Source organism: Amaranthus tricolor, chromosome 14 (genome assembly GCF_026212465.1).
Source record: "Amaranthus tricolor cultivar Red isolate AtriRed21 chromosome 14, ASM2621246v1, whole genome shotgun sequence".
NCBI lineage: Eukaryota > Viridiplantae > Streptophyta > Magnoliopsida > Caryophyllales > Amaranthaceae > Amaranthus > Amaranthus tricolor.
This window is the reverse complement of record NC_080060.1, coordinates 17,263,367-17,278,893: the sequence shown is the minus strand read 5'-3', so window position 1 is coordinate 17,278,893 and position 15,527 is coordinate 17,263,367. Positions and strand designations below refer to the sequence as shown.

The 15,527-nt window shown below is 35.8% G+C and overlaps 3 protein-coding genes across 3 annotated transcripts; all 3 read right to left on the bottom strand.

Annotated features, from left to right (window-relative positions):
• Nucleotides 1–3,852: 3,852 nt before the first annotated feature.
• On the bottom strand, nt 3,853–8,354 carry LOC130799367 (pentatricopeptide repeat-containing protein At4g33990-like). Its single transcript, XM_057662466.1, has 8 exons — nt 7,471–8,354; nt 7,254–7,333; nt 6,449–6,524; nt 6,086–6,395; nt 5,196–5,394; nt 4,128–4,659; nt 4,012–4,077; nt 3,853–3,910 (listed from the first exon to the last, which is right to left on the bottom strand). Exons 1-8 carry the CDS (start codon nt 8,352–8,354, stop codon nt 3,853–3,855), a joined length of 2,205 nt encoding a protein of 734 aa, XP_057518449.1.
• A 2,737-nt stretch (nt 8,355–11,091) lies between these two features.
• On the bottom strand, nt 11,092–12,592 carry LOC130799366 (uncharacterized). Its single transcript, XM_057662465.1, has 5 exons — nt 12,151–12,592; nt 11,914–12,051; nt 11,543–11,673; nt 11,199–11,438; nt 11,092–11,112 (listed from the first exon to the last, which is right to left on the bottom strand). The coding sequence occupies exons 1-5, from the start codon at nt 12,590–12,592 to the stop codon at nt 11,092–11,094; spliced, it is 972 nt and encodes a 323-aa protein (XP_057518448.1).
• A 30-nt stretch (nt 12,593–12,622) lies between these two features.
• Nucleotides 12,623–14,983, bottom strand: LOC130799365 (uncharacterized). Its single transcript, XM_057662464.1, has 6 exons — nt 14,527–14,983; nt 14,329–14,441; nt 13,478–14,232; nt 13,308–13,432; nt 13,002–13,207; nt 12,623–12,889 (listed from the first exon to the last, which is right to left on the bottom strand). The coding sequence occupies exons 1-6, from the start codon at nt 14,981–14,983 to the stop codon at nt 12,623–12,625; spliced, it is 1,923 nt and encodes a 640-aa protein (XP_057518447.1).
• Between the last annotated feature and the right edge of the window lie 544 nt (nt 14,984–15,527).

Below are 15,527 nucleotides of genomic sequence, written 5' to 3'. Positions count from 1 at the left end.
GGTCAAAATTATGTGAGTATTTTGTCTATAAAATACTAAATATAAATTTAGAGATCCAGTTAATTTATATATTATACCTAAATCGATTAAAATTCTATAGTCTTTATATTATATTATATAGTATAAAAAAAAGATGACTATATATGTATTATAATTTTTATAAAAAAGAAAAAGACTTTTGTTATTATAGAAAAGACCATAAAAATAGAGAAATATATGAAAAATTAAACTCTGAAATTCAACATGATTTTTAATGGCGGACTAAAAAGTATCTTTGTCACAAAAGAAAACAAGCAAGTAAGGAAGCCATGACAAATTGACAAGTAGGACGGTAAACTATTATCCCCACAATGACATTTGATAATGATAAAAATTAACAATGCCAATATTCCTTCCATAGTTTGTGTCTCCTATTATTGCAATATGAAAGAATAAGGAGTAATTCGTTTATCGTTATGCTCAAAATGATTTGATGTGAATTAAATTGTAATGGGTTGATGTTTGATATATTAACCCGACTAATCCCGATTAAGAAAAGTAAATTATTTATTTGTAATTGGTGGAAATGATTATTATTCTTACAAATTCTCATTTAATATAGTTTCATGCTAACACAATTATGAATCTTGGCTACATATAAATATTTATCTTGAATTCTTAAAAAATTTTAAACTCTCCTAATATGTATATATCTCATAATAAAACCTTTTTTTTAGTGAAATTCACCAAGTCTTGTATGAGACCGTCTCACGGTATGGCGGCCCATACAAGCAACCTAAATCATTTATATTTTAAAAAATCTAATTTTAACTAAATCTACACTGTTTTTTTTAATAAATTAAATTTTGGCCAACCCATATTGATCGGGACTTTATGTCCTTCAATAGTAATACCGCAAGTGCACGACGTAGCGTAGTATACTAGTACGTCAGCAAGTACTGGTTGAATCCACAAAGAGTGGGGGTTAAGTTAATAGTTTCTCAATCGATTAGTGTGTTCGAAAACGTATAATATGATGTTTGGAGATAGAAATAATTAAAACAAGCAATTAAAAATACTTAATGAAAACAAATAATAAAAGTAAATAAGGATACAATGAACTAAAAGCAATAATAAAATGATCAATAAACTAAGAGGCATAAGCTAGGCTTTCTCACCAAAGTAGTGTTTACTAAACATTAATCTAAGGTCATGGATATTTTGTTATGGAGAAGAACGTATCATAAGCACTAATGTTCTCTCTCGAGCAACAAAAGCTTCCTAACCATACTCAACTAGTCAACTACCTATTCTCATGAAGCTAAGCATAAATTAAGGCATGAAGCACACATTCAACATTTCCAATCAAAGCATCTACCTATTCTCATGGAGATGTCTTAACTTTTAAGCATAGATTATCGTTAAAAATCGACTCTTGCCCTCAATTCAACAACACTACAACATGATAGCAAAATCCATCTTAAACCATAAACAACACAACCAAACCAAAGGTAAAGAAAACAATTCATACTACATTCATGGTGATAATGCCTAGCCTAAGCCAAAATAAGCTACTCACTCATACTCATATTGAAATTGTAGAATGCAACAAGTCAAGAATCATAGATGAATAAATTAAGCTAGAGTATCCTAAAGAGATGAAAGCAATATAAGTTGAAGAACTACAAGCATGAATATATGAAACTAAAGCAAACAATCAAAGGAACTAAGTGACATGAATTGAAAACAATATAAGTAAGGATAGAAATTACTCTTTTGAGCTAAATCTAAGGAATAAGGATGAATAAGATGAATTGATGATTCAAAGTAAAACCTTCCAAAAGCTTCGATAATAGTACATCAATGGTTGAAGAATCCCAAGTTGCAAAACATTACAATAAAGGATGAAGTAAAGATTGTATTTGGAAAGTGAAAATACTAGATTGAATTGAAAGAGAAATTATGCTAACACTAACTCTTAATTGAAATGAAAGCAAAGCTATGAAGAATACATAAATTACTCAAGATGAAAGGTGAAAACTGAGATGCAAGCTCCTTCTTCCTCTTCTCTATTTATAGGCTTCAAAAAACAAGTGGGGGGTGGTGGTTTCATGATTGCTCCACCACCCCTACGTTATAGGAGGGGGGTGCCACCCCTAGTGGATAGGATAGGGTGGTTGGCAGTCTTGGCAGCAACAATTAGAAGCAACAAATATAATTTGACCTCGAATGATACTTTAAAAAGATCACACATGTTGCTGCCGCACATTTCGCTCGACCCGAGCGAATCCCGCTCGACCAGTCGAGCCACCTTCAGGTCCAACATCAGAAACATCAAGAATGGGACAGAATGTAAAATTCAGCTCCGCTCGACCCGAGCCATTGTGCTCGACCAGTCGAGCAGATGTACTGTGCTCCTGAATTAAATTCAGCTGATGATCACAAGCTTTAGAAATGTGAATGCACTTCGCTCGACCCGAGCCAACTTGCTCGACAGGTCGAGCGAGCGTCAAATGTGCAATTCTCAGCTTCTGACTCGAGAAATGTTGCTCGAGCCACCTTGGCTCGAGCCTGGTACTGATGCATTGGAGCTAGCTAGGAGACCTTTTGAATTAAGGGTATGTTATTGTAAAAAAAATGAAAAAGAAGAGAAGAAGTGTGTGTATGTGTGTGTGTGTGTGTGTGTGTGTGTGTGTGTGTATCTATATATATATATATATATATATATATATATATATATATATATATATATATATATATATATATATATATATATATATATATATATAGTGATGAGTACAAAATAAAAAAAAAAAAAAGAACCTCTTATTTTCCTCTCTTAACACACCAAATTCACATTCCACCTCCTCAATCTTGGCTTAGATAGCATCATCACTCAACTCATACACACTCTCCACCGCGCGAACCACTCGCCACAAGCTCACCAACAACAAGAACTCGCCTCCAACCCTTGCTAACACCACCTCCAACACCAACGCCACCACCACCACCACCCCATCAACTACATAACCCGGTTTCTCGAAAAATGGCCTTCCTAACCCTACACTTAAAAGCAATACCCTCAAACACAATAGGCTTAAAATTGAAATTCCTACCCAATGATACCATGCTTCTAGTTTCCCTTCCATTTTTTGGCAAGAAGTTTGTGTCATAGAAGATGAAAGCTCAACTATAGACAATGCTAAATAAAATACAAGTAGAATAATAATGATAATTTGAGCTTGAAGGGATTCTAGGACATTCACTAGGTAAAGTCTCCATGGTGTAACAATATTACTATTGCTAATTAGATTACTCTTGGAGGATTTGAACATTTTTTGTTGATAATTTTGTCTTCTCCTCCATAACTTAGTAAGATCATGAATCGAGGATTCTATTGTTGTAATGGTAGAAATCGAATCAATCAGAGGTTGTGATTGCTCGATTGGGTTCGAGAATTTAATCATCTTAGTTTTTAAAATTTTTTTTTAGAACCTTGTCACGCCAGTAGCGTATATTAGTATACCAAAAACAAGGAAATCTTTGAATAGAAGACATGAATTGGAAAATTATTTTGAGGTGCAAGAAACTTTAGGTTTGGAGATGCGTTAAGGGAAGTAGTACCTAGGAACATAACTTACTTTTACATGTTCTTTGTTCAATTCTTGATTTGCTTTTCCGTTAGTCTATATCAATTCGTCATACATACATAATCACTTTTGAAGAAAATAATGAACACACATTATTGTATGAGATGATCTCGTCGAGAGATACGTCTCATACTTAGGTTAAATAGTCAACCTAGTAATGAACACATATTAGTATCCTGGATTTATCCCTAGTAGCTAATTTATATCAAAACTAATTGTATAACTATATAAATGGACTCATTATTGCTAACTGCATGCAAAGTGCAATTAAATTCTTGTACCTTGGTAAATGGTAATTATATTAGTTGCTGCATAAGTGAAGTTGATAATAATTTGCTCTAATACATCAAATTCCCTCTGCCTTTGTTAAGAATATCTATACCATAATTCGCCAGCTAATTTGCTTTTTAAATTTGCAATTAATGCATTCAAATTGGCCCAAAATATCCTGAAAGACAACCATCGAGCAACATACGAAGGCACACTGTACCAGACTACGAAAATCTCAATTGTTCATTTGCATCAACCCAACTCCACGCAGCGCCTTTTTCCACTCCTTTTGGCTTCATGATGTTTCTGATATCAGCAGCCTCGTCCCATAAGCCAACTTCTGCGTATAAACGAGCCATTGTTAGACACGCAACAGAATTGTGCGGCTGCAAAGAAAATAGCCGATCAAAAACCTCTCGTCCCAACTCCCCTGCACCATAAGTTTTGCAGCTATTCAATACAGCACTCATAATGACACAATTGGGTTTAAAAGGCATATCATCCATTACTTGAACTGCCTTACTTAGATGTCCTTGTCTTGCATACAAATCAATCAAACAAGCATATTCATCTAATGTAGGAGACAGATCATAATACTTTATCATCTTATTGAAGTGTTCTACACCGCTATCGAGAAAACCAGCATGGTTACAAGCACTAAGCACTACAGTAAAACAAACATGATCAGGCACAAATCCGGCTGCCATCATTTGATCAAAAAGTTCAAGCGCCTCCACTGTTTTCCCATTCCGAGCATACCCTGAAACCATTGATGTCCAAAGAACATTGTTCCGCTCAATGGTTTGGTCGAAAACATATCGAGCTTCATTAATGAATCCATTTTTGGAGTACACCTCAATCAGATGATTATACTTTTATTCTCCTTAAGTGTAGCTAAACATCAAAATCAGTTTGAATGTAAAGCTCTTAGTATTAGTTAACTCACTCCAATCAGGGAATAAATTTAATCGAACAATAGCTTTAAGAAAAGAGAATCAATAGGTTTGCTAAAACTATTCGAGCAAATAGTTTTCAATCAAAATGAAAAGTTCATTTAGATTCTAATCATTCATAATCTGCATTCACAATTAGAACTAGTCGCTACCATTAAGCCAAGTACAAAACTAACTGATTTTGCAAATAGATTTAGTATAAATGAATATTGCAATAACAAGAACAATAGTTGATTTCCAATTCAAACAACATTCATAAGATTATAATAAGAACTCTTCAATAATCAAAAGTATATTAAGTAGAGGAATTCTTACAATGAGTAATTAGAAGTTTCCAATCAACCTTCCTCAAGAAATGAAAATCTAAGCTTGAAGCTCCATAACCATGGAAAATCAGAAATGAAGAAGAAGAAGTATTTTAATGAAAAATTCCAAGATGATCCCATTCCTAAGCTTTCTTGCCTATTTATAAAGATTTGATAAAGCTTTTTGCCATTGGATTTGCTCATCATTCCTCTTTGCAAGTCGCCTCCCAAACCCCTCTAAACATCCAATTGAAAATGAAAGCCGAAATGGGAAAAGTGAAATAGCGCCCAGCCAACAGACTGAACTCCGCACCCCGCGTAAAACTCCATGTGTCGCGCACGAGCGAGCAGCGTAAAACCCCGCGGGCCGCGCATCTCAGTCTGATCCGATTCTTTGCATGCTTCTTCTTCTTTGCTTGAAATGATATATTTACATAATGACCTTCTTAATAAGACTAGGATTATCATCTTAGAGACTTACATCAATAAAACTATTCTATAAAGTAATTTCTCTAATTGTTATATAGTTAAATCTAAATTCTACTTAATAAAACCAAAATTGAACTGCAAAAATACACAAAACAAAGTATTATTAGCATGTTTAAACAAGACTTTATATTTCAATTTTCACTCTGAACCCTTAAAATGTACAAGATGGTCCTGACAATAATTAGTATTTTGTTAAAAATATGTAAAAAAAAAAACTATATAGAACGATCCAATAATAAAAGAAAATAGTGAAAAAGATCATCATAAGACTACCTCTAAATTTAGGAGCATAATAATGTATAATCAACTCAAATTAAATTGTAACTATATTTAATGCATATAACTTCCCTCTTTTTAGCTAAAATATAACTTTATATATCCAACATATTTAATTTGTATTAGTAGTAATTGAAAAATCAAATTATGAACCACAAATTACATTATCGCCAAGCTCTTGTTGAAGCATCAGTATGACTTTAGCCTCCTCTTCAATTGTTTCCAAGAACCTCTTATTTTCTTCTCTTAACACACCAAATTCACATTCCACCTCCTCAATCTTGGTTTGGATAGCATCATCACTCAACTCATACACATTCTCCACCGCGCGAACCACTCGCCACAAGCTCACCACCAAGAAGAACCCGCCTCCAACCCTCGCTAACACCACCTCCAACACCAACGCCACCACCACAACCACCCCATCAACTACATAACCCGATTTCTCAAAAAATGACCTTCCTAACCCTACACTTAAAAGCAATACCCTCAAACACAATAGGCTTAAAATTGAACCCAATGATACCATGCTTCTAGTTTCCCTTCCATTTTTTGGCAAGAAGTTTGTGTCATAGAAGATGAAAGCTCAACTATAGACAATGCTAAATAAAATACAAGTAGAAAAATAATGATAATTTGAGCTTGAAGGGATTCTAGGACATTCACTAGGTAAAGTCTCCATGGTGTAACAACATTACTATTGCTAATTAGATTACTCTTGGAGGATTTGAACATTTTTTGTTGATAATTTTGTCTTCTCTTCTATAACTTAGTAAGATCTTGAATCGAGGATTCTATTGTTGTAATGGTAGAAATCGGATCAATCAGAGGTTGTGATTGCTCGATTGGGTTCGAGAATTTAATTATCTTAGTTTTTAAAATTTGTTTTTAGAACCTTGTCACGCTAGTAGCATATATTAGTATACCTAAAACAAGGAAACCTTTGAATAGAAGACATGAATTGGAAAATTATTTTGAGGTGCAAGATACTTTAGGTTTGGAGATGCGTTAAGGGAAGTAGTACCTAGGAACATAACTTACTTTTACATGTTCTTTGTTCAATTCTTGATTTGTTTTTCTGTTACTCCATATCAACTCGTCATACGTACATAATCACTTTTGAAGAAAATAATGAACAGACATTATTGTGTGAAATGATCTCGTCGAGAGATATGTCTCATACTTGGGTTAAATAGTCCACCTAATAATGAACACATATTAGTATCCTGGATTTATCCCTAGTAGCTAATTTATATCAAAACTAATTGTATAACTATATAAACGGACTTATTATTGCTAACTGCATGCAAAGTGCAATTAAATTCTTGTACCTTGGTAAATGGTAATTATATCAGTTGCTTCATAAGTGAAGTCGATAATCATTTGCTCCAACACTTCAAATTCCTTCTGCCTTTGTTAAGAATATCTATACCATAATTCACCAGCTAATTCTCTTTTTAAATTTGCAATTAATGCGTTCAAATTGGCCCAAAATATCCCGAAAGAAAACCATCGAGCAACATACGGAGGCACACTGTACCAGACTACGAAAATCTCAATTGTTCATCTGCATCAACCCAACTCCACGCAATGCCTTTTTGCACTCCTTTTGGCTTCATGATATTTCTTATATTAGCATCCTCGTCCCAAAAGGCATCTTCTGCGTATAAACGAGCCATTGTTAGACACACAGCAGAATTGTGCGGCTGCAAAGAAAATAGCCGATCAAAAGCCTCTCGTCCCAACTCCACTGCACCATAAGTTTTGCAGCTACTTAATATAGCATTCAGAATGATACAATTGGGTTTAAAAGGAATATCAACCATTACTTGAACTGTCTTACTTAGATTTCCTTGTCTTGCATACAAATCAATCAAACAAGCATATTCATCTAATGTAGGAGACAGATCATAATACTTTATCATCTTATTGAAGTGTTCTACACCTCTATCGAGAAAACTAGCATGGTTACAAGCACTAAGCACTGCAGTAAAACAAACATGATCAGGCACAAATCCAGCTGCCATCATTTGATCAAAAAGTTCAAGCGCCTCCACTGCTTTCCCATTCCGAGCATACCCTGAAACCATTGATGTCCAAAGAACATTGTTCCGCTCAATGGTTTGGTCAAAAACATATCGAGCTTCATTAATGAATCCATTTTTGGAGTACACCTTAATCAGAGAGCTCAAAACAAACAAATTAGTCAAGAAACCTAGTTTTATTATCAATCCATGCACCTGCCTACCAAATTGAACATTTGATACCATTCTAGCCGCGTGCAGAATACTGGTCATGGTGGTATCAGTAGCATTTATAACCCAATTTCTCATTTGTAAATATAACCTTATTGCATTTTCAACATAGAAGTTCTGACAGTAACAAGCAATCATTGAGTTGTAGACAAACATTATCCCAGGTTTTTGCTTCATAGAAAATCAAGGAACATCCATCTACGTTCCTGCATTTAGAGTAATAGTCAAGTAAAGAGCACACCACAAAACTTTGATTCACAAATCCAAGCTTGATAACATGGGTTACCTTAGTCGAGAGGCTCTTTGCCTCTCAAACAAGCAGCAATAATACTTACGTAAGTAAAGCAATTAGGCTTTATATCACTTTCTAACATCTTCTTGAACAACTTATTCGCTTCAACTCCACAACCATATTGTGAATACCCGTGTATAATCGACATCCACGACATTTCATCATGCTGTTTCAGCACATCAAATATCCTCCTAGCATCCTCAATAGCATAACATTTAGCATAAAAATCAACAAGTGGACTGCTTAATATTATATTATTTGTATGACCATACTGAACTATCTTAGCATGAATTTGCATACCGAATTGGCAATTTTTAATTTTTGTACAAGAATTAAGGAATGCACATAAATTGTACTTGCTCACATCAGTTCCAATATGTTATTTTCTTATAAAAATTGATCGAAATTTCCTCAACACTATGTTGAATGATAACATTAACCTACTCCCCAAAAGAACAAATCCAATCATACAATGATCACTGCAGAATCTCACTTGCGCATTTCATCAAACAGTTGGCTTGCACAATTGACACTTACTGCAACACTTGCACATTAATTGAAGCTTAAACTTAACATACCTAAAACTGAAAAGGTTCACTGATTTCTCTCAAGTTTTACTGCATTAAAGTCAGAATAAAATCGAATATTTCCCACTCAGAATGAATTTAAAGAAGTACGATTTCGTCCATGTGTATAGTACGCAAGACAATTACGAGAAACGACAAGAAATGGAATTCTTCGGAGAAGTTTATGGAGTATCATTGAGCCCTGATGACAAGTGTTTGTACATTGGAATATGAGACAAGACTTACGCGAGCCTTTTACAATACAACAGGACATATGAGAAGATATCATACGTAATTTAACTAGTTAGTGACCAGTGAGTATCACCTGTTATTCTTTTTATAGCAAATATCATTGGATTCATACAACCATGTAATGGGTACTATTAATATGTTGTATTCTTTTGATTAATAAAGTTAGTTGAGCAAATTAGCAATTTATCAAAAGTAACGAGACATGCATGTGGTAAGTTCTTTCTCAGTCGCCTAAACTCTAACAAAAAATAAATTCACTTACTTTCCAAATACAACTTAATGTAGTAGGGTAGTAAGGTTCGTATCCACAGAGAGATGGGGTTGAGAAGGATTTTTTTTTTTTAAAGGCAAGTAGATTTATAGAAGCAAAAATTTCTGTACACAACACAACCTAGCCAAAAGGACTAGGAGAGCCAAAGACAAACTAACCATGCCAGAATTTGCTAATGCATCATTCTTCCCAACCTTGCCACCTTCTATGAAGGGTTCAAGGGAAGGACGCAATCATCTACAGCAAAACTTTGATTCAATTAAAGAGCACACCACAAAACTTTGATTCACAAATCCAAGCTTGATAACATGGGTTACCTTAGTCGAGAGGCTCTTTGCCTCTCAAACAAGCAGCAATAATACTTACGTAAGTAAAGCAATTAGGCTTTATATCACTTTCTAACATCTTCTTGAACAACTTATTCGCTTCAACTCCACAACCATATTGTGAATACCCGTGTATAATCGACATCCACGACATTTCATCATGCTGTTTCAGCACATCAAATATCCTCCTAGCATCCTCAATAGCATAACATTTAGCATAAAAATCAACAAGTGGACTGCTTAATATTATATTATTTGTATGACCATACTGAACTATCTTAGCATGAATTTGCATACCGAATTGGCAATTTTTAATTTTTGTACAAGAATTAAGGAATGCACATAAATTGTACTTGCTCACATCAGTTCCAATATGTTATTTTCTTATAAAAATTGATCGAAATTTCCTCAACACTATGTTGAATGATAACATTAACCTACTCCCCAAAAGAACAAATCCAATCATACAATGATCACTGCAGAATCTCACTTGCGCATTTCATCAAACAGTTGGCTTGCACAATTGACACTTACTGCAACACTTGCACATTAATTGAAGCTTAAACTTAACATACCTAAAACTGAAAAGGTTCACTGATTTCTCTCAAGTTTTACTGCATTAAAGTCAGAATAAAATCGAATATTTCCCACTCAGAATGAATTTAAAGAAGTACGATTTCGTCCATGTGTATAGTACGCAAGACAATTACGAGAAACGACAAGAAATTGAATTCTTCGGAGAAGTTTATGGAGTATCATTGAGCCCTGACGACAAGTGTTTGTAAATTGGAATATGAGACAAGACTTACGCGAGCCTTTTACAATACAACAGGACATATGAGAAGATATCATACGTAATTTAACTAGTTAGTGACCAGTGAGTATCACCTGTTATTCTTTTTATAGCAAATATCATTGGATTCATACAACCATGTAATGGGTACTGTTAATATGTTGTATTCTTTTGATTAATAAAGTTAGTTGAGCAAATTAGCAATTTATCAAAAGTAACGAGACATGCATGTGGTAAGTTCTTTCTCAGTCGCCTAAACTCTAACAAAAAATAAATTCACTTACTTTCCAAATACAACTTAATGTAGTAGGGTACAACCTAGCCAAAAGGACTAGGAGAGCCAAAGACAAACTAACCATGCCAGAATTTGCTAATGCATCATTCTTCCCAACCTTGCCACCTTCTATGAAGGGTTCAAGGGAAGGACGCAATCATCTACAGCAAAAAAGGCTCACAGCCAAAACAAAATAAGGAACTTACAAAAACTTTACATAAAATCAATCCTTGTCTCTTTGAGAGACCTTCCTAGGTAACACACCAGTAATCCTAAGGAACACATCATGCTTTATTCTCCTAACAATAACATCATGGAAAGCAATGCAACCATACCATATAGCGCCATTCCTCTGCATCCATACATGGTAAAGGAGCGCAGCAAACACACTCTGGACCACATGGCCTCTAAAGGCTCCCTTCAAAGGCTTACAAAGCCATTGGCTGAAGCCCTGCAAATCTGTAAAATCTGGAATGATCTGAAAATTCTGAGATAGTAAGTCCCTGCAGGTACGTACATAATCACACTGGATGAACAAGTGCTCAATCGTTTCATCATGCATGCCACAAAGAGGATATAATCTCCTGGCACCTGCAAACCCATCTTCCTCAATCTATCCCTTGTGTTCAATCTCTTCCACATAATAAGCCAACACACAAAATTATGCTTTGGGATATTAAGTCTATTCCACACCCATTTGTCCCAGTCAATCTCATTTTGATCTGATCTCATCCATCTATACCCAGTAAACGTAGAATAGCCTTTTTATTTTATCAAATCTCCAACTATCCCCACTATACCCTTCTCTAAATTTATCTTTGACATGTGTGTGTTGTCTCCAATACCAGCTCACTGAGGAATTAGGGGAATAGTTTTTCAGTCCTGCCCTTTCAGATACACATGGTCAATCCAACACACCCATAAATTATCTTCTTTGTTAGCAATACTCCAAATGTACTTACCCAACATGGCCGTGTTCCAAGTATGGCTCTCCTTAAACCCCAAACCTCCCATCTTTTTGTCCCTGCAAATCAGATCCCAAGCAATCAAAACAGTTTTAGAACTATTTTCCTTACCATCCCATAGGAAGTTCCTACAAGCTGCAATAACACCGTCGATTACAGTCTTGGGAAGTACAAAGATAGATGCCTAGTAGCTATGTAGGTTCAGCAAGACAGAGTTCACTAGTTGGGCTCTACCAGCATAAGATAAAGATCTGGTCCCCCATGTTTTGATCTTGGCAGTAATCTTGTCAATTAGGAATTGGCAGTCATCTTTCCCAAGCCTCTTTGCACTAATATTTACACCAAGATAGGAGAATGGAAGTGACTCCTCCTTGTATCTAGTCTCTCTTAGCACCTGCTGTTTGACGCCCTCCTCCATATTACAAGTATTGATTGCAGATTTACCTGCATTAGCATTAAGACCAGAGGAAGCAGCAAAAGTAGCTAGGGATCTCAAGTTCCACATGATAGACTCATAATCACCTTTACAAAAGACAATCAAGTCATCAGCAAAAACCAAATGATTAAGAGCTATACCCTTACATCTATGATGAAACATGTACCCCTGCTGAGTACTAGCATAAAAAAGAAGCCTCGAAAGATACTCCATACAAATCACAAATAGAAGTGGAGACATTGGATCACCTTGCCTAAGACCCCTCTTACCCTAGAAGAAACCATGCATCTCCCTATTGATGCTCAAGGAGAAAGAAGTGAAAGTGACACATGCCATGACTCTGTCAATGAACTTCTGAGGAAAGTTAAGAGCTTGCATCATCTCTTGTAAGAAGGCCCATTCAACTGAATCATAGGCCTTCCGAATATCAATCTTAAGCAGGCAACAAGGAGGAGTAGCCTTTCTGTTATATAGGCCAACCAAGTCCTGAACAATAGCAATGTTATGGAAAATTTGCCTATCTTTAATGAAACCAGCCTGGTTTTGGGGCAATAATGTGAGGGAGCACACTCGACAATCTAGAGCAGATAAGTTTAGTGATCCCTTTGTATAAAGTTTTACAACACGCTATAAGCCGAAACTCACTCACATTCTGAGGACAATGATATTTAGGGATGATAGCCAGTTTGGTGCAATTTATTTGCTTCAGCAACTTACCATGCATAAAGAAGTCCTTCACAGCTGCATATACCTCTTCACCAATAATGGGCCAAGACTTTTTGAAGAATGTGCTGTTAAAACCATCAGGACCCGGGGCCTTGGAATCAGGAATAAAGAAAAAAGCATCTTTAATCTCTGTCAGAAAACTCAAGATCAAGGAGTTTGGCCTGTCGATCAGTGATAATCTTCCCCTGCTGAATGATCTCCCGGCTTATTTGATTTCTGTGACCATTACCTGTGCCAAGAAGTTGGATATAAAAATCCTCAAAAGCAGCTTTGATAGCATTAGGGGTATTATGAACTGTGCCATGTATGTCTTTAATTTCAAGTACTCTTTGCTTAAAATGTCTTTGCTTGATGCTTCAATGAAAAAACCCAGAGTTACAATCACGTTCCTTCAGCCACCTTATTTTAGCCTTCTGATACACATAACTATTATAGGCCTCCTTTAACTCCTTGTACTGGACTGCTGCTTTCTGCTCTTGCTGCAGTATCTGGTAGTCTCGAGGGTTTTGAAGAGCTGCTGCTTTAGTCCGAAGAAGAGACTGAAGGGCTTCCTGGAGTCTGTCTTCCAAATGATTATAATGAGCCTTATGAAGTTGTCTAAACACAGGTTTCAAGTTCTTCATTTTTTGCACAAGACCAAACATAGGGGACCCTACAACCTGATGTTGCCACACCTCTGAGACTAACTCCATAAATCTACTATTCTGGCACCAAAGATCCAAAAACTTAAAGGAGCTTTTGATTTGGACTGGAGTCTGATCCAGAGAGATGAGACCAGGACAATGATCAGATATATCCTGAGGGGCATAATGCACAGTAGAAATGGGAAACAAATCCAGCCATTCACCATTGATAAGGCAACGATCAATCTTAGAGACCAGCCTCCTCTTTCCCTCTTGCATGTTACTCCATGTGTATCTGTTTCCTGTAGAAGGCATATCACTAACCTCACATTTGTCAATGCAGACCTTGAAATCTGCAATTTCAAAAAAAGAAACCTTAGAGCCAATCCTATCATCAGAGAACAACGGATTATTGAAATCTCCAGAAATGATCCACGCTCCATGAACATGTTCTTTGATATTCACGAGAACCTCCCAGAGCTGCCTTCTAGCAGCTGCACCATTGAAACCATACACCACTGTGACCTCAAACTTATGTCAATGAGCAAGATTAATCACACCTAAATGAATACACTGAGGGGTAGTCCTTTTCACTTCAACCTGAAAATGGGAATGAAGCCAACAAACCATAATTCTCCCTCCTTTACACAAAGTTATATTAGAGACTATACACCAACCTTGGAAAGTATTTGAATAGAATCGAGCAAAGGAGTTTGGTTTTAATTTAGTTTCAACAAAACCTACAAGTCCTATTTTATTCCTAATGGTATATGCAAGAACTTCTCTTTGTTTGGAAGGGCTATTCAACCCTCTAACATTCCATACAGCTAGATTGTCCATTCCCACCATTTGTAGGTTGACTCACCACCACTTGACTACCCTCTTCATTTTCACCTGGCTGTTGAAATGAATTTTGAGTGCTTAACTGCTCTTTTTGTGACACAGCAGGATTACTAATCTTCTGTCTTCTTCTAAATGTGACAAAGTCTTGTGAAGTAATATCAGTGTTATTCTTATGAACTGGCTGCTTAGAAGAGGTATCCTTCACTGAAGTGTTTGCATTAATCATCTCAGCCCCTCCGTCTTGCTCAAAGTCTCCAGCTTTGTGCTTAGGAACCCATTTCTTTTTCATTTGTTGCTGCTCTTTCTGCCATCTGCATTTTTCTATTGAATGTCCCATAATCTTACATTTGTCACATACAATCGGTTTCCAGTCATATTCAACAACCCTCAATTCATTCCTGAATCTAACACAATCTGGAAAATTCCCCTTAACATTCATCTCCAACAAATATCTAGCAAAGTGAATTCGTTCCCTTTAGGAAGTACCAGCATCTGCTCTAATAGGATTCCCAATTGATTTCAAAATCTTTGATAAACTTCCCCAGTATTTAAGTGGCAAATCATAGATATTGATCCAAATGGGGACATCTTCAAATTCAGCTTTATCAAAATTCATCCCTTCAGTCCACGATTTTAAAAACACAGGCGAGTTATCAAACAACAAGTTCTTCATATTCAACGCTTTGTCCCTAGATTCATTGTTCAAGAATCGAATCAAATACACTCCTCTCTTTACAGGGATGATTTTATCTATGTTAAGATTACCCCAAATTCTACGGCTGAAACCTTCAATCGATTTGGGATGGGGATTTTGTCCAATAACAAATATCACAGCAGCCAATTCCCGATAAGCAACTTCCTCCGCAATGTCATCATTGGTTATGTTGGCCTCTTAGGTTTTGATGATGACTTCACTTTTAAATAAACAAACAGATTTTAGAGATTGTTTTGTAGGTAAAAATCTGATTGTGTTAATCGTTGAT

Coding starts and splice junctions, on each gene's coding strand:
- LOC130799367 (XM_057662466.1), bottom strand. CDS start 8,354: ATGAAGCAAAAACCTGGGATAATGTTTGTCTACAACTCAATGATTGCT. Junction 6,525..7,253: donor TATAATTACCATTTACCAAG/GTACAAGAATTT, acceptor TATTTTATTTAG/CATTGTCTATAGTTGAGCTT. Junction 4,078..4,127: donor AATGAACAATTGAGATTTTC/GTAGTCTGGTAC, acceptor GTTGTCTTTCAG/GATATTTTGGGCCAATTTGA.
- LOC130799366 (XM_057662465.1), bottom strand. CDS start 12,592: ATGTCTCCACTTCTATTTGTGATTTGTATGGAGTATCTTTCGAGGCTT. Junction 12,052..12,150: donor CAGATCTTTATCTTATGCTG/GTAGAGCCCAAC, acceptor GTGTTATTGCAG/CTTGTAGGAACTTCCTATGG. Junction 11,439..11,542: donor TGAGGAAGATGGGTTTGCAG/GTGCCAGGAGAT, acceptor TTACTATCTCAG/AATTTTCAGATCATTCCAGA.
- LOC130799365 (XM_057662464.1), bottom strand. CDS start 14,983: ATGAATGTTAAGGGGAATTTTCCAGATTGTGTTAGATTCAGGAATGAA. Junction 14,233..14,328: donor GTAAAGGAGGGAGAATTATG/GTTTGTTGGCTT, acceptor CATTGACATAAG/TTTGAGGTCACAGTGGTGTA. Junction 12,890..13,001: donor AATATCATTGTCCTCAGAAT/GTGAGTGAGTTT, acceptor CCCCAAAACCAG/GCTGGTTTCATTAAAGATAG.